Below are 22,873 nucleotides of genomic sequence, written 5' to 3' on the forward strand. Positions count from 1 at the left end.
ATTTATCAAGGGCCCTAAAGTTATACAATTCTATTTTAGTAAATACTTCTAAGTGAATTATCAAAATGGCCATAGATTTATGTACAGAGATATTTACCTTAGATTTATTTGTAATTGTGAAAATTTAGGAGAAAATCTATGTCTACAAAAGGGAAGTAAGTAAATAAATTATAAACACCTATCCAAGAAAAATCTAAGCAATTAAAAGTCGTATTTTGCAAAAATATTTAATGCCATAGAAAAATGCTCAAGTTGTAAATAAAGTACAAAGTGGTAATGATTCAATATTTAAAGGAAAAAAGGCACATTTATACATTTTAAAAAATTAGAATCAGTGTAAGTACTTTAGAGAGCAGTTTGACAGTGCCTGAAAAGCTTGAATGTGTAGACCCTGTAACCTGATGTTACTGTGACTCATCTACCAATGGATGAATAACTGTAAAGTCATATGATAGAATACTATTCAGATGCTAAAAATTAACAAATTGGATCTGCAGCAGAGGTAGATCTATATATCTCAACAGAGATAGCTCTCAAAACAATGTTAACTTTTAAACGCAAGTTTCAGAATGATAATATATAATAGCATTTATGTAAAATTTTTAAAATACATGTAACGACACCAAATATTGTTTACATATATACATAGGGAATAAACATATAAAAACATAGCCTGGAAGGATACAGAGCAGAATAAGAATGTTGATTGCCTCTTGGCTAGAAGAGGGGGGAATAGGACTAAAAAGAGAAGTGGGATGGAGGGAAGAGGTAGTATTGAACTTCATCTGTAATATCTTCTAAGTGTTTTATTCTTTAAAATAAGCAAAAATGACAAAATGTTTACATTCTGAATTTGGAGTGGTGATTCACAGATTGTTATAGTGAACTTTTTTTAGTGTGTGCTTTTAAAACGTTCTAAAAGCAATGAAAGAAAGTTATCCATGTTTGCAGTGGTTATTATTCTACAGTGAGATTACAGTTCAGTTTTAATTTGCATCTTCAAATGTCTCTGAATTTTCCAAATTTACAAAATGAATGTTGAGAAAATCAATGCCACTTACAGATAAACAGATTACTATGTAGATACTGGACCCCTGCTCTGTAGGGGGTTCCTAAGGCCCTTACAGTTGAGCTACCTCTAGAATGCTGAAGTTTCAGCCAAAAAAAGGATGACCCTCCCACGAACAAAAGGAAGTAAAGGGCTGGCTGCCCCCATGGTGTGGAAATGTAAACCTGGCCATGTCCTGGGGAAGGGAAGCAATGGCGTTAGTCTAAACCAGTGGGTCTGGAAGTTGAGTATGCATTAGCCTCATCTACAGGGCTTGTTTGAGAAGATTGTCCCCTCAGGGATTCTAATTCAGAAAGCCTGGAGTCAGGCTTGTGGATTTGCATTTCTGACACATTCCCCATGTTATTAACAACAATGATGCTTGTCCCAGGTCCTGTGGAGTGGATCCCAGCAATGCAGATTAGTAGCTTGAGTCACTGTTGAGAATGTACTGCTCGGCACTTTACTTTTACCCCACGTTCCTCCCAGTACATTTTTACTCCTTTTCCTAGTGCCTACCAGTGTTTCTCACACCTATCTCCATGGTTCCTGACTTTCAGCTAAATTAGTATATGCTTCATTACACCTTTAATCTGTCTCACAGGCAAGGCTGCAAATTAGGCATATGCCTGAATACATGATGCCTTTTACTACAAAGCATTTTCTTGCTTTCCCAATGAAGAGACCTAAAAAAAGGTTTGAGGTTTAACTTAAATATGTAGGCTTTTAGGAATGCAGATTGAGTAGTTTTGTGTCTATTTATACTATTTAATCTGTTGATTGAGTAATACATGCATATTTAAAACAAAATATTAATTTTTATTTAAATTTTTAAAACAGTTTAAATACTTCTATATGAATCTTAAGACATTGAACATAGTTTTCCAGAGCATATCTTCTTCACTTCCAGTTAAGTTGTTTGAGATTCAGCATTTAATCTGTGAGTGATGTTGTCACTGTATATTTTTATCACAAACCACAAGTCTCACTCCTATAACACTGGAACAGTTTCTTTCATTCATCTTTCAGTGTAATTTCATGAGTCCCACAGTGCAATCATACAGTGTATATTAAATTGATTATAAAAAGGCTTGTTTGCCACAACAAATAATGCTAGCAATTGTGTTATTACATTCTCCACCAGGATTAAGTACTAAATCTTTTTAAATTTTTATTTGCCATCTTTTTTTATTTAACAGTTCTATTAAGATGACCTCTTATAAGCATTCCACATTAGCACTGATTGCTGCTGTTTCAAGCCAGTATGTCTTCCCCAGACAGCAACTTGTGACTTAATAAAGGAATTAAGAACATACCCCATAGTAGAAGGGAATTTGTCAATCTTAACTGCAAAGCAGTTCCCACTCATATCCAAGAACAACGGGGGGAAAACCTCCTCGTACTTGGTAATGTACTGTAAGTTTATTTCCTTTTAATTTTTTCTTAAAAAAAAAAAAAGGAAATCCTTTCTTCTTTAGCTCAATATGGTGATTAGAAAAGTCAGTCATAGGGCTATATAGAGTTAAAGTGTTCAAAAGTGATTGGATTAACACACAGCTTTCTAGTTTTCAGGTCATAAGAGGTGATAGATAATGTTTCTGTGTTTTTATTGTGAGTTAGAAGGAGGTTGTGTGTGTGTATATGTGTAATGCCATTATTATGGGTAATGAGAAAGTTGCAATGGTGAAGAGCAAGCAAATTGGTTTAACTGGAGTAAGTGGATCAGGTTGGAAGAAGAGAACGAGTTGAATTCAACATGTGATTTTGACAGCAGAGGACATCAAAGTGGTTTGGTACACTTACCAGTTTATTTTTAAAAGTGTACAGCTTCTCAATTTTCCAGTCATTAAATATAGTGTTTACATATTTACATATGTTTCAGGCTACATTGTTGGAATTTTGAAGACATGAAAACATCAGATGAACCAACGTGCAGCATCTTGGATTCAGATTGGAAGATGAAGAGAAAGTTTAAAGAATGTGGCCTATAAAGGCGGGTAGTACCTGGAAATATTAACTGACTCACACTGTAGAAATGAGACCGGTTTCTAAACAATAGAGGTCATTTTAGTCCAGCATCAAGGTTCAAGACAAAATGTTGAACTAAAAACATACACTCCTCCCCTCCCCCACTTCAGACAGGTGCCAGCATTGGTGAATATGATTTTCCTTAGTCAGAAGCACTCGTTTTTACCCATGTAGACCATCCTTAGAAGTTAAATATTGGTTATTTAATGTAGATGATAATGGGAAACTGATTTTCTCTACAATGGCAGATTTCAAGGACTTGGTTCCAAACTGAGCCGAAGCTTCCCAATGCATTTTGTACAGTCTGGGGAAAACTGTGCTGCGTTGGCCATTTTTGAAAGCCATGATGCCCTGTAAAATAAGGATATCATCTTATTGCTGATATCTTTGGGGAGTCCCAAGCAGACACAGAAAATGAATGGAGGCAAGGAGTGTGACGGAGGGGACAAGGATGGAGGTCTTCCAGCTATACAAGTTCCTGTGGGTTGGCAGCGTCGTGTGGATCAAAACGGAGTGCTTTATGTCAGGTGAGCCCTTATTATTACCTCATTACCTCCAAGTTTGCGATCTCAAAACGAAGGAGGATAATCTTTTCCTCTGAGGTTGAAAAATACTGAGACTGACAGCACCTCAAATCAGTTTGAATAAATGATCTTTGTGCTGGAAATACTCGAGTGTTTTTATTCTATATTATTTTGCAATGTAAATTGCCTTAGGTAACGAGAGAATTTTTGTGCCTTGTTTGTTTTCATATAAAATTTCATTCTGCTTATCTCTGTAACAAGGATAAAGAAAAATATGAAGATTTCTGAAAGAAACATAAGCATCATTACTGTATTCACAGAAGAATGTGAAATACTGAAAATAGACCCAGTGTCTCTTGACAGCATTATAGTGTCCTTCATAGTGCTTCAGCTGACTATTCTGATGTTAGGTTGAGTGTTTTTATATACAGGCAATCTCAAGTATTAGTTTCTTAATGCCTGATATTAACTAAAAATAATTCCCCTGTTTTTTCTGTAGTTTTTAACTCTATTTCCTGCTTATAATAGTAAAAAAGAAAAAGTCATGATGGAGTCATCTCACAAGTAAAAAGCATGCAAATAACATGTAAATACCTGCTTTTTAAAGTTTTGACGGCATTTATTGTGTAGAACAAGTTGAATGAAATAACTGAACTGTTGGCAAGAAGTTTTAGTCTTATGATTAAGTAATTGGCACCTAAGTTCCTTACTTTGTAGTTTATCAATGAGTATATGATTAGGATACCATAAATCTTTGCAACAACTATTACAAATAGAATTTTTTAAGAGATATCTCAGTGCATCATAACATTAATGCTATTACTTTCAGTGTGGTTATTTGTCTCTCAGCTTCAACAGAATTCTCATTTATGCAAAGATGTATTTATACGAATGAGGAATTTAATTTAATTTGTTAACAAACTGCCAGAAATACTTTGTTATCAGTATAATATAGCAAGATATCAGTGTTAATGTTCATATTTATGGTTGTTCTAGTTTGTAAGCAGCAACATATATATTCAACTTAGAGCAAATAACTCCAAAATCTTGATAATTTCATTTTCGGGGTTTTTTATTTGTTTTGTTTTACTTCATCTTCACCTCTGTGGAAGATAAATAATTTTTTCAGCTTGCTGAGAGAGTTAAGTTAAAGCAAATAAAGTCTGGGACTCTGTCAGTTATCTTGTTCATGATTTTCCAAGTCTGAGTAGACGTCACTGTTACTGTGAGTTAGTTTGAGCTCTCCCAATCCAGTCTGTACACTAAAGATTAGTTTGGAAACTAACCTTGCTAGATAAGGTGAAACACCTTCAGATAAATTCAGTTAGCATGGGTTTAATTTGTTTTCATATGACTGGTTAAATTACTTGAACATATATGAAGCTAGCCCTCCTTCTACAGCTCCCTTTGCAATGTGCAGTTTGCTTACAATTTTTAGGTTAGTCTCCAGCTGCTCCTGCCTCAGGGTGGCATTGAGGCTGCACATTGAATTTCCCACCTGCTTCCAATCTTCTAAGCTTTATCTATGCCATAAGACTTGTAACTATTTTTGTGTTAATTATTACTCCCAAAAGTTAATTAAAGAGCAACAACTGAAGGAAAGAACCCAACTGACTGATTGAGAGGAAGTGTTTTTAAAGAGTCTAGAGTAGAGCACTGTAATAGAATTCAGGAATTCTTGTCTTCAAGTTTAATTTTACAATTAAATTCCTCTAGGATTCAGTCATACAGTTTCTTTAACTATAACACGTTAGACAGTTTCTTTTCACAAAATTTACCAAGTCTTTGCATGATGACTGTGGTTTTATTTCATCAAAATTATCAGACCTCCAAAAACATCTTGCTGCCCATATTGATGGGATGGAACTCTAGTCTGTAGTATGGGAATTACTATTCTTTGTGTATCATCTGAAAAATATTGTTAGCCTAAACAAATGAATGGGTGAGTTAACAAAGTTGAGGGTTTTAATTCTGATTTTCTACATGCAAAATTCACTTATATGATTGTCCATAAATTAAATATGAATTGCATTTTAAAGCTGGTTTATTCATAGATACAAAACTACTCCCTGTGTTTTTGTAGAAGCAGAATAGTCTTCCACCAGTAGTGTAATGCTTTGCTTATAAAATGGGGAGTATTATTTCTGGATAAATTTTATCAGAAAGCTTAAGTGAAGGTTCTGATAAATAGTCGTAAATAAAAGATATTCTTGAATGAAAAGTATATAATAATTTTCAAAATATAATATGCATACAAGTTGTAAAATCAACACATTAATAAAAGTCCTAAAGTGCAAATTGCTTGTTTTAAACTAACCCTCATTGTAAATAAAACATTAAAGACTTATCCTGTCATCTGAATTAGTACTTAATCTGTAGACTTGAATTTGATCAGTATTCACATTATCATGCTGACTTCTGTGACCTGACGACTAGTAACATTGAGAGCACTACCCAGTAAGCAGTGAGTAACCAAAGACCTGCAAGGCACCTTGCTGCCATCTAAATCCCTGTTTCCTCAAGAGTTCCCCATTCTTTGTCAGCTCTGCGTGGCTCTCTCCTTATCAGTGCAGCTTGGCTCTTCAGTAGAAGTTGAGTTGAGCCACACTGATCTATCTTCATAGATGAAGGGGGAAAAAAAAGAGAAGCCAGTTTTCACACACGGACAACTTGGTTCCAGACTCCAAAATTAAAGGGCAGAACTTGTTGGCTCAAACTTTTGTAAACTTAGTGACTTCCTGGTTTGACCTCCAGCATGTTCCTAAATTTCAGTTTTCCCTCAAACAGCTTTAGAAGTAGATCTTCTAGTTTAAAATGATAGTGATTACTTCCATGTAGTTTTCTTGTTCCTTTCTTGCCTGCTCTTTCTTAAGAATAATAGCATTTTTCCCATCCTTAGTCCACTCTTGGTTTTCAAAATACTTATATTTACTTTTCTATGAAGATCTGTATTTTTCTGAGAAATATTTTGGTTCAAAAGAAAGAGCGATAGTGTTAAAGGCTATAATTTAGTAGCTAACATAATATTGACAAAGAAAATGCTTTTCCTTAGTAGGAAAATATTATCCTGCAAAGGACAGTAAGACTATAAATTATGCCTTTTTCATGTAATATGTGCAGTCAGAATTATTTCCTGATGTTTTTTTAAACTATTTTTACAGTCCCAGTGGGTCTTTGTTATCTTGCTTGGAGCAGGTTAAAACATACCTGCTTACTGACGGAACATGCAAGTGTGGCTTGGAATGTCCTCTTATTCTTCCCAAGGTAATCATTTTGCAATAGATGTATCAGCAATTTCCTATTTTTAGGTGTTTCATATATTTGCTTTTCTCATTTGGCATTTCATGTTTATATTACTTCTCCAATTATATATACGTTTTTAAGTCTTTAATTAGTTATCTTTTGTATGCATTTTGGAATGCTTAAAGACTGTGGAAAATAGTTCAAGTCCAAGAGTCATTTTCAAAGGTGACAGACCTATATTCATATTAAATATTTCATCAAAACCTCTTTTGCATCTTTTAATTAGAGCTATACCCATGCTCACTATTTAACAGTGCAATATTTTCTTTCCCTACTGCTCAGTCTACAGTGTTATTTTTAGCACTGGTGTTGATAAATCTGCCACAAATATTTCTAAAATCACAAAGCTGAACCTCCTAGCCAAAAATGAAACTGTTTTACTCCTTCACAAGGCACAAAGTAAAATCATTTTAGATGATAAAATATTTACTATAGAAATAGATTATTATTCTCTGAATATCTGTTAATAGTGCTAATTTTATGAACTAAAGATTAATAGACAACTTAATCTTTTTATTTGTGTGTCACCCCATTCAAAAAAAAACCATTTGAAACAGCTTGTAAGTATATACACAATAAGTATTTTTAAATAGAGTAGTATATTTTTTAAATCAGTGATAAGGTGATATTAATATAGCAATAAAATAAAGCCAAAGAAAAAGTTAGTATGCAGCGATGTCAGATTTTAGGGTTTTTTTAAACTATACTTCATCTGTTTTTGTATTGTTGTAACATCAGGAAGTATCTAAAATTGGGAACATTATCAGATATGTTATACCTTTCCATATGCTTCTCTTTGCTATCTTAGAATCAGGATAATTTTCATTATTTACCCAGCCACTAAAAACCATAAGTTCAGCGGAAGTAATTATTACGTTTTATATAAAGTTGCTTTTCTTAAATTTAAAAATTTGAGAAAGTTTTATTCAGATTTATGGGTTAATCTATGCAAAACTTTTTTTTAACAAGGAGATCTTTTTACTTTATATTTTTACAGACATATTTTAAACAAAGACTGTGCTTTTTCCAGGTGTTTAATTTTGATCCTGGAGCTGCTGTGAAACAGAGAACTGCAGAAGATGTTAAAGCAGATGAAGATGTCACAAAGCTATGCATACATAAAAGAAAAATCATTGCAGTGGCCACACTTCATAAAAGCATGGAAGCCCCACATCCTTCTCTGGTGCTCACCAGTCCCGGAGGAGGAACAAGTATGTAATATGCAAAGGGTTTAGGAGTTTTCCTCTCCCACTCTTCTCCTGGAGAAGGAGTCACTAGAAATCACTTTGCCAAGCTTTTCTGACATGCACAATGCATTTAAAATTATGTGGATTTTATCATATTACTACAAAGAGCAAACAAAATTACTTTGGAAAATTCCCATGAAGTTGTCTCCCAAAATTTCCTATCCAGATCATTAGTTAAGTGAGCAGAATAAACACTGACCGGCACATAACATATGCTATGGAGGTACATAGAGCTGAGCTAACAAAAGAGAAAGTGCCACTGGTTTTTAGGAAACAAATGTAGTCTTTTTATTTTTACTAGGGCTGCATTGGAATGTGTGGTATCACGTCTGCAAATGCAACTAGCAATGCTGTCCGGAACTAGCAGTGTCATTCTTTCAGTCATTTCACAGTTACTTATTGAACATCTACTAACAGAAGTCACCCTGCCAGGAACTTTTTATACCTCCATCTAACACACATATATGCATACATGCTTTCATTTTTGAAAAATTTCAAAGCTGCAGAAAAATTTCATGAACAGCTCATTGAGTACCCATGTACTCTTCACCTAGATTTATCAATTAACATTTTGTTGCAGGAGTTGCATATATTGTGACAATTCATCCCTGAATATTTCAGTACACATGGATGTTCTTCTACATAAACCACAGTCTAATTATCACATTCAAGAAATTTAAAACTGATATCATAGTGTTACTGTTATGCAGTCTATATTCACATTTCTCCAGTTGTCTTAATAATTTCTTACAGTTTTTTTTAATTCGATGTTTTTTTAAAATCCAGGTTGCAAAGACTGTGCAACTGCAAGTAGTTGTTAATGTTTGTTTAATCTACATCAGTTCCCCAGTCTTTTTAAATCTTTCATGACATTGGTATTTTTTGAAGAGTCTACACCAGTTTTACAGATGCTCCTCAATTTGGGTTTGCCTAATTACTTCCTCATTTATATTCAGGTTAAACACAGTTTGGTAGGATTGCTGCTTAGGTGATGTTATGTCCTCATTAAGAAGCACATAATGTCAGTTTATCCTATAGTGATGACATTAAGTTTGATTGTTTGTTAAAGTTATGTACATTGTTGAGGTACATTTTCCCTTTATGATTAATATGTAATTTGTGGAATTTCACTTTGAGGAACTTCTTTTCTTAAGGGCTAGAATATGAACTCTCCAAAATATCACAGTTAACACTTAAATAATGGTTCTGGATAAATTATGCCTGAACACCAAAGCATTTGTTTATGAAGGATAACATTGTTCTGCACAGTTCTGAAAAACAGGGGTGAGGACTATAACCTGAAGTGATCAGAGAAGACTTCACGGTAGAACGCAAATTTGAACCAGCTCTGGAAAATGGTAGGATTCAGATATATAAGGGAAATAAGAAAATTCTTGTCCGAAAGGAGTATGGCATAATTAAGGAATGATGTGGAAACTAATCTGGCTTGAGTGGAAAATTAAGCCTGCGTAGTTAAATTGAGGCTAAATCACTGACAGCTTTAGACACAAAGAGAAGTCGTGACACTGTATAGGTCATTAAAGATTCACACTTAGAATTCCCATGAAGAGAGCCGGGAAAGACAAATCTGGCAGTTACTAGCAGAGAGCTCCTCTCCCATAACCCTCTAACCTTTAAACTTTAACAGGAATGATCAGAAAAAATTACTCCACTAAGGTATGTAAGAAAGAAAAATATTTTAGCAAATTTTTCTTTTTCTTTTAATGAGCTACTTTTTTTTAAGTTATAAGATATTGCAATAATTTGAAGACATTTAATAGTAATAAATGACTTAAAATGTACCATTATCCTGCAACCTTGGTGTAAGTATGTTTTCATTTTTGCATCTTACCTTGCACATGTGTTTGCACATACTCACATCTGCTGCCATTCTCACATCTTACCAAACTGTTTCACCTCTATCTTGTTGCCTTTTTAATGACTCAAGCATAATCTTGATCTAGGCCCTTTGTCATACCTATACATGCAAGTTTCATTATTGAAATTAAATGTAAATATTTAACTAGTACAGGTATAAGAGGTATATCTCCATTTCCTTTTAAAATGTTATGATTTATTAGATTAATTTCTACTCTTTTTTCCAGCTTTAAACATAGTATTGATTTCAATTTTGTAACTTTAAAGTATTAGGTTGGGATTTAAATCATTAAAAGTTCAGAAGACACATGTAGTAGTTTTCTATTTTACATCCATAAACATATAATTAGTTTCTGTTTATTCTTTGGAAAGTTCCTTCTGAATATACAGGAAAGCACTAAACAGGTGCCTGGCATTTACATTTGCCAACTCTTGTGATACTTGAGTTCCTAACTGCAACATAACAAAATAGCATGACTTTTGTTTATTTGTTTAGTATTCCTGTTATTTTAAAGATGGTAAGTATTTTTCTCAAGTATGAAAGAAATCCTTTCTAAACCACAGCTACTTTCCAAATTCTGTTGAATATAAAAATGCCAATGTCTATATTTTTAGTTATTGAACTGTAGATAATTATATAGATAAACAAAAAAATACAGCTTGGTGGTTTTATTACTAAAGAGGATGCAATCAGTCCTCTAATAATGCTAGTGATGTTAACACAGACAACTGTGTTCTTACTATATGCCAGGCACATTGCCCCAAATATTTTTCATATATTATTTCTTTGATTACAAACTTTAAAAATCTTTCCTTATCAGGAAAATAAATTCAATTGATTTCATCTGCTGCAATTCTCTTATTTGATTGGTTCTCAACTTTTCATATATTATATTCAGAAATCACTCTATCAAAGAATCTCTACAATGCTAGAAACAGAAAGCCCACATTTCCCAAGAAAAATATATGTTTGCCACATTCTCTTCTTGAATATACCATATCAAGACTTCTGTTTACCCCAGGTTAAGAACCACTGTCTTAGAAATTGTTATGTTATGATTTGACCTGTATACTACCCAGCTGGTAGGAGAAGTGTATTTATTTTAAATGTGCTGTTATCCATTTAAGTAAATATACCTCGGGGTGCAAATGAATCCATATATACTTGCTGATATGTTGTAAGTCTCAGAATTGAGATGGCCAGTATATGGTATGAACAGACCACCCTCATCTCCTGTGCCTGTTGTAGACTCATTGGTGTTTTCTCACAGAGCCCAGCTACAGCTCAGCATCCTTCAACACAGCTCTCTGAGCAGCCACCACTAACCAGTTGATGGGAATTTGCATGTGAAACTAATTTCATGTGCCATCCCTGTTTTAGAAGTCACAACTTTATAAAATAGTTAAACATTGTTAGGGGCTAAAAAATACTTAAACCTAGAATTCTGACATGATAGAATGAAAATTCTGTATGATGAACCAGCTTGCTTTTGTTGACTATATTCTGTCTGATCTCCAAAAGAACTGAAGGGATTCCAAAAAGCCAGCGAGGGAGCAATGCACTGTGAAAAAAGAGAATACTCAGTTGGAACCCAGTACTGAAGATGTTCATACTCTGACTAAATTTTGCTTAAGAATTCTATCCTAATAAAAGAATTACAATCTTCTACCAAAGTTGGTTGACTAAGGCTGTTTTTACAACAATGACTGATAAAGGGCAAAGAAATTGCAGCGTTTCAGTATTACAAACTTGATATGAAGTTAGTGTGATTGCAGTATCAGTGTTTACTGTTGTTATCACGCCCATTATAAAAGATTCAGAATCCCATTCACTTAATTCACAAAAATTAAGACTTCTTCACTCTCACAGTAAAAGTGTTGGGATAAGGAAGAGTTTCTGTGGCTGTCCTGAGGAGATTTTAGTAAGGCTTGAGATATTTATACGATTAACATTTTTTCTGGGGAAAATGACAATTCATTTAAATCACCCACAAAAATATTTCGCCACACAGTTTGTAATTTTCTATTGTTAACTGTGTTCTTAAAAATTTCAAATCCAAAAGATAGTAACATCAGCATTTCCATCTGGGCTGTCGATCTTGATTTTGCACGTTATATGTATTACTAGAGTGGCTAATGCCAGTATGTATGGATTCAGAACCCCATCCTTTCTCAACAGTTACGAGATAAACAGGAGTAATGAGCAGTTACTGAGAACCTTCGGTCAGCTAAGGGAGAATAATGTGCATTGTTCAATCAAAATTTAATGTAGAGTACAGAACTTTCTATTAATTGCAAAGTTTCTATTCACCGATTTCTTTTTCCGGATGCCCTCCCTTCCTCATTTCCTCTTTTCCTTCCCTCACCCCATCCCAACGCGAAAGAATTGAGACTACTAACAAAATTTTTGTTTCTCTTTCACATCAGATGCAACTCCAGTAGTACCTTCACGGGCAGCAACTCCAAGATCTGTAAGAAATAAGTCTCATGAAGGAATTACAAATTCTGTAATGCCTGAATGTAAGAATCCTTTCAAGTTAATGATTGGATCGTCAAATGCCATGGGAAGGCTGTATGTACAAGAACTGCCTGGAAGCCAGCAACAAGAACTCCACCCTGTCTACCCCCGGCAGAGATTGGGCAGCAGTGAACACGGACAGAAATCTCCATTCCGTGGCAGCCATGGAGGCCTGCCCAGTCCAGCATCGTCAGGTTCCCAGATATATGGAGATGGCTCAATCTCTCCAAGAACTGACCCACTTGGAAGCCCTGATGTTTTCACAAGAAGTAATCCTGGGTTTCATGGAGCTCCCAGTTCTAGTCCTATTCACCTGAATAGGACTCCTCTTTCTCCACCTTCAGTAATGCTACATGGTTCTCCTGTACAGTCATCCTGTGCAATGGCTGGAAGGACTAACATACCTCTTTCCCCAACCTTGACTACAAAGAGTCCAGTAATGAAAAAACCAATGTGTAATTTTTCAACTAATATGGAAATACCACGAGCAATGTTCCACCACAAACCACCCCAAGGCCCACCTCCCCCTCCTCCACCTTCTTGTGCTCTTCAGAAAAAGCCATTAACATCTGAGAAAGATCCACTCGGCATTCTTGACCCTATACCTAGTAAACCGGTGAATCAGAACCCTGTTATCATTAATCCAACTAGTTTCCATTCAAATGTCCACTCTCAGGTACCTGTGATGAATGTAAGCATGCCTCCTGCTGTTGTTCCTTTGCCAAGTAATCTCCCTTTGCCAACCGTAAAACCTGGTCACATGAATCATGGGAGTCATGTACAAAGAATTCAGCATTCAGCTTCAACCTCCCTGTCCCCTTCTCCAGTGACATCCCCAGTGCACATGATGGGGACTGGAATTGGAAGGATTGAAGCATCGCCCCAAAGATCACGCTCATCTTCCACATCATCAGATCACGGAAATTTCATGATGCCACCTCTAGGACCCCAGGCCACTTGTAGTGGTATTAAGGTTCCACCCAGGTCACCAAGGTCAACAATAGGGTCCCCAAGGCCATCAATGCCATCAAGCCCTTCTACCAAGTCCGATGGACATCATCAGTACAAGGATATCCCTAACCCATTAATTGCTGGAATGAGTAATGTACTAAATACCCCAAGCAGTGCAGCTTTTCCTACTGCATCTGCCGGAAGTGGTTCTGTAAAGAGTCAGCCTGGTTTGCTGGGAATGCCTTTAAATCAGATCTTGAACCAGCACAATGCTGCCTCCTTTCCAGCAAGTAGTTTACTCTCAGCAGCAGCCAAAGCACAGCTAGCAAATCAAAACAAACTTGCTGGTAACAACAGTAGCAGCAGTAGCAATTCTGGAGCTGTTGCTGGCAGTGGCAACACTGAAGGACATAGCACTTTAAACACCATGTTCCCTCCTACTGCCAACATGCTTCTCCCAACAGGTGAAGGGCAAAGTGGTCGAGCAGCACTAAGAGATAAGCTGATGTCTCAGCAGAAAGACTCGTTGCGGAAAAGAAAACAGCCACCTACCACAGTGTTGAGTTTGCTCAGACAGTCTCAAATGGATAGTTCTGCAGTTCCTAAACCTGGACCCGACTTGCTAAGGAAGCAGGGTCAGGGGTCGTTTCCCATCAGTTCAATGTCTCAGTTACTACAGTCTATGAGTTGTCAAAGCTCTCACTTGAGTAGCAATAGTACCCCGGGTTGTGGGGGCTCAAATACTGCATTGCCTTGCTCTGCTAACCAGCTGCATTTTACCGATCCCAATATGAACTCCAGTGTTCTTCAGAATTCACTGACACAGAACATACCTTTAAGAGGGGAAGCCGTGCACTGCCACAATGCAAACACTAACTTTGTTCACAGTAACAGTCCAGTCCCAAACCACCATCTTGCAGGTTTAATAAATCAGATTCAGGCTAGCGGGAACTGTGGGATGCTCAGTCAGTCGGGCATGGCTTTAGGAAATTCATTACATCCCAATCCACCTCAGTCAAGAATTTCAACGTCCTCCACTCCAGTGATACCAAACAGCATTGTTAGCAGCTATAATCAAACAAGTTCTGAAGCAGGTATGGTTTTATTAGAAAAAAGTACCCAAAGGTACTAAACTTTTATACGTTTTTTAAAATTTGTACCAAAATATTTATTATGATAAGAAATGATCCTTTCCCCATTGTGAAATTCTCATCATTTCTTTAGTATTTATAATTTTATTTACAGAGTGCTAGGGACTTGTCTATTAGAAAAAAATAACAGCCAAGAGGATTCCATGTGTTTCCGTTATTTGTTGTCAATCTGTGTCATTTTGATTTTGTTTGACTTTCAGTTGGTTATATAACCATTGGACTCTAAACTACAAAAGAAGCCATAGAAGGCAGGATTTCCTGGTTCATGAGACATGTGCGTGGTCTATGCCAATATAAAAGCCGTTTCCCTTAGATTTTGTTTGTATTCAGGTAAATGAAGCTCATCTTGGAAAACCCAAAAAAGGCAAAAATAAATGGATTTTTTGTTCTTGCTGCTGACCAGAAATAGGTGAATGGATAGGAAAAGGTAACTAGAAGTTGTATGAAGTAGAAAGCTGTCTTCTAATGTGTTTTCTTATCCTAGTTTGCTATTCTTTATTACTATTTGTTTGAAAAAAATTCAAAAATGGATATTGGCTACTCCCTTTTTTAAAAAGGTAATAATTTAAGTTTTCTAATAAAAAAAGGCTTGAAAACCTGATTTCCAGAATTTTTGATCTTGAAATTATTTTACAGTTTTCTTGTAGAACTAAACCATTATTTTTACCATTGACATTATTGTATCTCTTCACCTGCTATTAATGGAGACAAGTTTATTTAAAAGTAGACACATTAGAAAGAACTGTATTTTGTTCAGTAGCATCCTCAGAAATTGCTATAAAAAACTGTAAAGAAGCACTGAAGAGATAAATTCATTGAGCCATCAAAAAATTTGATCATGAAAATATTGGAATGAATATGCCAGACCAACATTAATGATTTGAGAGATTGGTGGGAAATGACAGGGAGGAAATAAAAGATGATTGTAGAGGCAATATTGTTCAGATATGAAAACAGTGGGCCTTTAAAACCCGATTGCTACTGGAAATGAGAAAACTGCTGAGGCTTTTAATAATAATAAGCTATTGTGTAGATATATGTCAACTGTATTCTCCCACTGTGCTGGAACAGCATTATGACCTACATGTCTTTGTTGCTTGTAGCAAAATCAAGTGTTTTCCTTCCTGGCGTCACTGCTTATACCTGCCATTTTCCACAACCTGTGTTATGTGTTATGTTTTGATGTCAGTATTTAATGAAGAACTGTTCATTGACCTCTTGTGTTAAAAAGAATATAAGGTAAAGAAGATAATTGAAATGATTAGTGCCTTCTTGATATTCTTAACCTAAGGAATCTCATGAAACTATTTTTTATGTGTTTAACTGGATATTTATTCCAAAGGGGCTTCCAGCTTTTCAATGACTCATTCCTTTTTGGATAATTCTAAACAAATGAAAATTTAATCTTATGCGTTTAGCAGGTTAAAGTTACATAAAATCAGTAGCTATTTAAAAATACGCTATATTTATTAAGTATACCTTCAATCATTTAGGTGAGACATTGTTAGTCTCATTGTATTATATCTTTAAATTTTGATATCCCTTACCTCAACTTACTTTGTTTCAGGTCTGAGTTCATATTGCAAAGTGTACATATTTTTATTAATGATGTATTTTAATTTATCTATAATGGAAAAGACCAACATTTATTTATATTCTTGTTTCTTCTGATTGTCAAGTTTAGAATTATTTTACATAGTCTTGGACATGTATTTTCTTATGCCATGCATCTCTGTAAAACATCAGATCTGGATTGCCAGTGCTGGGAGTGTCAAAACACACATGTTGAAAATTTATTAATATAAGAAAATTTAGCATAAAAATAGCTAAAAGGGACAGGAATAAATGTCTAGTAATGATATGGATATAACCAATCATGTGTGAGCTAACAGGAAGCATATGCTTGATAAAAATCTAGGTCAGTAAGAATTTTTTAAGCATTAAACCTAATAAAATTAATACTAATTAATGTACATAGATCTGATACACAGCTGGTTATAAAAATGGGTAGATTTACTAATTAGTGTAACTTTTGATGAGCTGAATATTGACGAGATCTCTGATATGTTTCTTGTAGATACACAGTCAACTGTGTCAACTGAATATACTGTCATTATAATTGCTTAGGCTAAGTAGTCATTTACACTGACATTTATTCATCCATCAAATAAATGCCAAAGCTGGGCATTCAGAGTGAGACAGCTAATGACAGTCACAGCTATCCCCTTAAGTTTTGCTAGGTGTTCCTAGCAGACCAGTAAGACATTAGAAGAAAAACACATTTTATTACCTCTAATATGCTAAGTGATTCACATGTATTATTTCTAATTTATGCAGTTTTCCAAAGTATAAAGTATTCTTGTCTTCATTTTACAAATGAATAAATTGAGCCTCAGAGAACTTAAATAACTGTCCAAGATCATACATAACTGAATTAGGACTTAAACTCAGGTTCATCTGATTCTAAAATCCATTTTCTTCCCAGCTGCGTAAGTTCTTCATCTGAAACATTTAGTTGTCAAAAATACTGTTTCCACTTTCAAGTCTTTAAAAATATCCAACAGATAGTGAATTAATGCACATTGATGCAATTGTAAAATTAATGTAAAATTCTGATGCACTTTTAGACAAAAGTCAAGTTATTTTGCCTTCTCTCTTTGGACTCTAATATCCTAGTATATTAATTAGGATGTTTGTGTCACTCAATGAAATGTCCACAATATCAAGAGAGCTGCCCCTCATTTGTGTGTCAGATTTGGTAACCTTTGTTTAAATCAACTTGTATCACCTCACTTATTCAGATAAAAAGGGTTTCCTATTGAGTGATATGTCAGCAGACCTTTGAAGGGGGCGACTTTGCAGATGCTAGTCTGCCATTCTGAGCATGATAGCACAGTGAGGGTGGAAGAGAGCCCAGGTAACATGGCCCAACTCTTCCTTGTGGTAGTGGAGGCTGGACAGAACTCAAGTGACCTTCTGCTCAATCCAGTGCCTTTTTTCCACTCTCCTAAGCAACAGCTCAAAAATGTTACCCTAAGACCTCAGTGAAAACATGTTAAAACCAGAAATCACTCTGAAAACATTTAATTTGATTGGTTATTTATTTTCAGAAATTTCTTTTAAACAGAGTTTTTCTGTCATAAACAACTCAAATACTGATTTTTTTAGGCTTATATGTAAATACCGTAGGACTCCCATATGGGAATTGGAGACAAAAATAGTAAAAAATAAATATATATGATAAAAAATATTAAATTCTTAGAAAACATTTGTAAAACTTAAGAACGTACAAGGTTTTAGTAATTCTATTTGGGTTTTTTAAATTGCTTTTCCACTAAAGCTCTCTAAACACTTTTCATTGTAAAGTTTACAGGTTTCTATTAGCTTTTTAGATATAAAATGACAAGAAAAGTTTAATATTTCCATGTAACAGATTTAGAAAATGACCAGTAGGATACTTGGTGACATTCCTCAAGTTGTAAAGCAAAGCTCTGGTGGATCTGGCAACCAAACCCCAAGGTTCCTGATTCTCAGTCCAAACACTCAAACTGCTGAATGCAGGTATGTTCTGAAATCCATCAGTAGTGTACATTTAAAGCAACTTCCAGTTTGTGAAGTGAGACAAGTTTCAGCACTTAAGTGGTTCCAACATGTGTCCCGTGGTGTTTTGGTTTAGGGAGGAATCCAAAATCAAGTGCCCCTGACTGGCAGATTTCATCAGGCCCATGCCTCCTCAGGCCTCTGACTGCTGCCCTCATGTTTACCAGAGAACAGAAACACTCATGCCAGTAACCTGGGCCTCTGCAGAGGACCCAGCCATGTCAGTGTCCACATGACAACCCATCGTTCCTTGGCCCTGTGGCTTTTCACAATTCTCAAAAAAGCAAAAAGATTTAGACTATCCTGCTAACCAGTTAATAACTGAACCGTACCTTCCTTCAATACTGATAAAGTCATTAAATATAACCTTTTCACTTTAAAATGAGTTTTATTTTTTTTTCCTAATAAGAAACATTTAATCATCTCTTCTAAGCACATGAAAATATAGTCCTCTTCAGAGAGGACTATAGTCAGAGAATGAGTTTGTACCAGAAGAGAAAATAACTCATTTATTTGCCTTAACTCTTAAAGATATACAGTGACTAACAAGAATATAAATAAACCTATGAATAAATATGTGCTCATGGATATTTATATATATTTTTTAAACTCTGGAAAAAAGTGTTTTCTTTCAGCACAAAATACATTTGATTGAAACTCAGTGCAGCCATTGATATGGTAGGTATAAGAAAATTAGAGAAGACAAAATAACACTTTGGATAAAATACTGCAAAGTAGAAGCTTGTTTTTTTGTTGTTGTTGTTGTTGTTGTTGTCGTTCTATGTATTTATTTATTCTCAAAACATACCAGTAAAGAAAATAAAGGGAAATTGTCATTTCCTACATTTGAGGTTATAGGTGCAAAAAGATAACAAGATTAAAATGCTCCAGGGTGGATTATTGTATATGTTACCTCTCTCAGGATATGGGATGTTTGTGTGAAATGATCTTCTAGTCCTGTATAGACTAATGTAGAGTGAAGAAAGGCAGAGACTCCTTTAAGGTTGTGACTGAATTAATCATAGTTGCTATTGAAAGTATTTCCACCCACGTTTTTTAATGCATAGATTTTATCCCTCATCTGATTGATGCACAGGCTTCTAGGTTGAAAGTTGCCCTCTGCTCTTGTTTTTTAACCAAATACCAAAACTATATTAAATTCTTGACTATGTGATAAAAATCTATGTCTATTCTTTTAGTTACATTTTTGCAAAGTGAGCCATTTCTTCTTTGCTGTAAGATATTTTTACAACAGACAATGTCTTGCTATTTAAGGTTTCCTAATATCAGGGTTACACCACTTGCTTTGTTTACATATTCCAGGTTTAATGATTCCTTGTGTACAAAAGAAGGAGTTAAAATATGTTTGACTTCAGACATTGAGTTTATGTAATCAAAGGTGGTAACAGAACTCAGAGTGGTGTGATATGTTTGCTGATTCAATGATCTATTTTGTACCTTTCAAGAAATAAATTGTCCCAGTGTGCAAATTGGAAGAATTTTATTCCATTGTAATACACCAAGCTCACTTGTAAAACCACTAGAAATCTTTCAGTTCCCTAGGAGATGCCTAAGCTATTATTTACTAAAATCAAGTGGTCTAAAAACATTGAAGCAGCTTCTAAAAGTACCCAAGTTCTAGGCAGTAATGTTAACTCTACAAAAATTTGACTCATTAAAATTAATGCTTAAAAATATTCCTATGGTGTCATCAAAATAGATTTCATTCTCACATGCAGAAGTACTAAATAAATCAAATCGTAAACTTCTTATCTTCTAGGAACTTACATCAAGCAACATTAATGCCGACAAAGCAAAGAATAGAGTAAAAATTATTTTCTAAGAATTATACTTATTGCAAATTCAAAATAACAACTCACCTTTTTACAGATTAAAAATAGAGCTAGACAAACAGAAATCTGAAGGAGTTGCTGAGATAATCCTGGGGTGAGAGCTAGTCCAGGGAAATTCTAAATATCTATCCAAGACTCATGGCTATAGGTAAGAGAGTAGTATTTATCACAGATACCCTAGAGCAGGGCGCCTGTGCTGTACAGCTCCACAGGGATACCACTCATAGTATAGTCTAATAAATAAGCTTCCTGGAGCACAACTCCATAGACCAGCCCCCACAGAGCTGAGCAACTGAGAGGCTTGGTCCTAAAGCAGTGTTTTCCAAACTTTTTTTTTAAACTTCTAACCAGAGCAAGAAATTAGCTTGCATTACAGTTCACTGGAGATACGTTTTTAATGTACAACAAATAAAAGTTTCCTAAGAAAACACTTACTACATGTGATGCACTCTGACATTTTTGATCCCATTCTATCTCATCCTATCTTAGTTTCTTTTTTTACGACAGTCATGATTCACTGAAATGATTTTATCACCCGCTAACAGAACGTGACCCAGCACTCATATATGTAAGTTAACAGAAACAGTTTCTACAAAATAATACCCAAGCTATACAATGTACTCTTTTTTTTTTTCTTTCCTATTTCATTTATCAAAATATACTAGTTGGGCATTCTAAATTGATTTTACAGCCCCAAATAGGTCTGAACACTCTTAGAATACTCGTGAGGTAATTAACTCAGCAAATAGTTACTGAGTACCTAGTGTGTGCTGTGTACCACAGATAAAATAGTCTACAATGGAAGGATACAATGCTAGCTGTCAAAATCTAGAAACTCAGCTTGCTCTGCTCATTAAACAAAATGAGATAAATTTCCAGTTGGAATATTGATGGATGGAGCATTTTAACTGTTGTTTTAGCACATTCAGAGAACAGAAATCCTACCAAGCGAGAGACTTAACCTCTTTTCTCAACGTTTCCTTACAATAACTATTAAGAAAAATGTGATAAAGAGCATTTGTTTAAAAAAAACAAAAAACCTTTGTTACTTGAGAAACAGTGAAAAATCTCAAGCATGTTTTTCATTTCAACACTTTTCAGAGTAACTCTGTGTATTAATTAAGAAAGCAGAAATGATCAGTAGTAAAACACATTTTTTTGTCTGACTTCATTACCACCATAAGACCGGCCTCCTCAATACAGTCATAACCACTCAGATCTCGTATTCCAGGATTCAAGCAGCATCCCTTCCACTGGTCTTTCCTCTTACCCCAGAGGTTGGCCCTGATGAGAGTGGAAAGTATTTCTTTAGATACTGCCATTGATCCCTTCCTCCTCTTATTTTTCTCCTAAATGCTTTAGTTTTAGGTCCCTCCCTCCCTTCCTTGTGGAAAACAAATAGCCACTAGTCCCTAGGGCTTCCTGCCTACTCCTGGTAAAGGAATGCTAGGAATTTACATCAGGATCCAAGGCACAAAGATAGAGATTGGTATATTTTTGTAAATACATGTTACCATGTCATTGCTAAGGCACGAGAAAATTGTATCTTGTTGGAAGATCTAGACTTCTCATAAAAGTTATCTTCCAATTTCTTAAATCAACCCTTTAAATATAGAGAGAAAATTTTACTATTTCCTTGGGATTGAAAAGTGAATTATATTCATTAGACTCACTAGGGCATGATATTTTTCTCTTGTCTCTAGAAGCATTCATTTTTATTAAGGATTACCACTGACCCTGACTGCAATTAAAGTATACTTGCCAAAGCAAATGATAAAGGTCAAATAGTGAAGGAGTGCCTTCTATATGATTTATTTCTTAGGTTTTTACATTTTTTATGGGTAAAAATCAGTATTTGGGCATATTAATTTAGAAAATGTTTTCTAGCATTAAATAGTATTTATTCATAATTGGAGCTGTAGATCAAACCAGTATAATGACACTTTAAAAACACCTATTGGTCAATTGGAACAAGCTTTATGCTCTCTTACACACACACAAAATCATGTACAACAATATTATTATTCAAGGGCCAGCCGTGAAAGAGTTTAGCAAGCATTACACGAACAGTGACTTTTCTCAAAGAATATTGGTGACAAAGAAGGGAAATCTAAAGACGTAGACATACCTTTGTTTTGAAAAGTTTTTTTTAAAAATGAAGCAGATAAAACATCTTAAGAATGAGATTTAGTAATAGGAAAATATTCTTTAAAAATCATTATAAAGATACTGATGCTATTTCTGTATATGCACACATACACAACCACACACACACATCATAAATTATATGTGTGTGTAAAGAATACTGTTTATAGTTTGAAATCTGTCCCACTGGAAAAGCTACCACTGTTGTTTCCTCATTGTACTGGACTATCTCAGTCTCTGATTGGGTGTCTAAGCACATGATCTCATACCAGGAAAGTTTACTTGGCTGGCTTTGCAGTCTTCTTTCCTACTTTTTTAAAAGCAACAGAAACAATGAGAAAAAGAAATTATGCCAGTTCATGGTGCTGCTGGCTGGTGTGAAATGATCATTTTTTCCAATTAAAGGTCTCCAACTTACTAACTTGTTCCAGGCTCCCAGCTGCCTTTTGGTTATTTAACTGCTAAATGTTTAGTGAATAGTTTGGGGTTTTTTTGTTTTTTTTTTTTAATTCTTTTAAACTTTTTTTTTAACTACCTCTTTCATTAGATTAAGCACAAAACATCTTGGCTGCTCACCTCCAAAAAAACAATCAGCTTTAAGAAAACATTTTTGCCCACCTACTTCAA

General features: G+C 34.9%; 1 protein-coding gene across 5 annotated transcripts in view; it reads left to right on the top strand.

The window, feature by feature from the left end:
• MBD5 (methyl-CpG binding domain protein 5) overlaps positions 1–22,873 on the top strand; it is a 121,517-nt gene that overhangs the window by 60,358 nt on the left and 38,286 nt on the right. For all 5 annotated transcript variants that reach the window (XM_032479410.1, XM_032479411.1, XM_032479409.1 and 2 more), the window contains 4 exons: positions 2,931–3,603; positions 6,762–6,864; positions 7,934–8,114; positions 12,456–14,591. In XM_032479410.1, coding sequence (XP_032335301.1) covers positions 3,491–3,603; positions 6,762–6,864; positions 7,934–8,114; positions 12,456–14,591 — 2,533 coding nt within the window. In that variant the 5' untranslated portion in view covers positions 2,931–3,490. The remainder of the gene's footprint in view (positions 1–2,930; positions 3,604–6,761; positions 6,865–7,933; positions 8,115–12,455; positions 14,592–22,873) is intronic.

The sequence above is a fragment of the Camelus ferus genome, chromosome 5 (genome assembly GCF_009834535.1).
Source record: "Camelus ferus isolate YT-003-E chromosome 5, BCGSAC_Cfer_1.0, whole genome shotgun sequence".
Lineage (NCBI taxonomy): Eukaryota > Metazoa > Chordata > Mammalia > Artiodactyla > Camelidae > Camelus > Camelus ferus.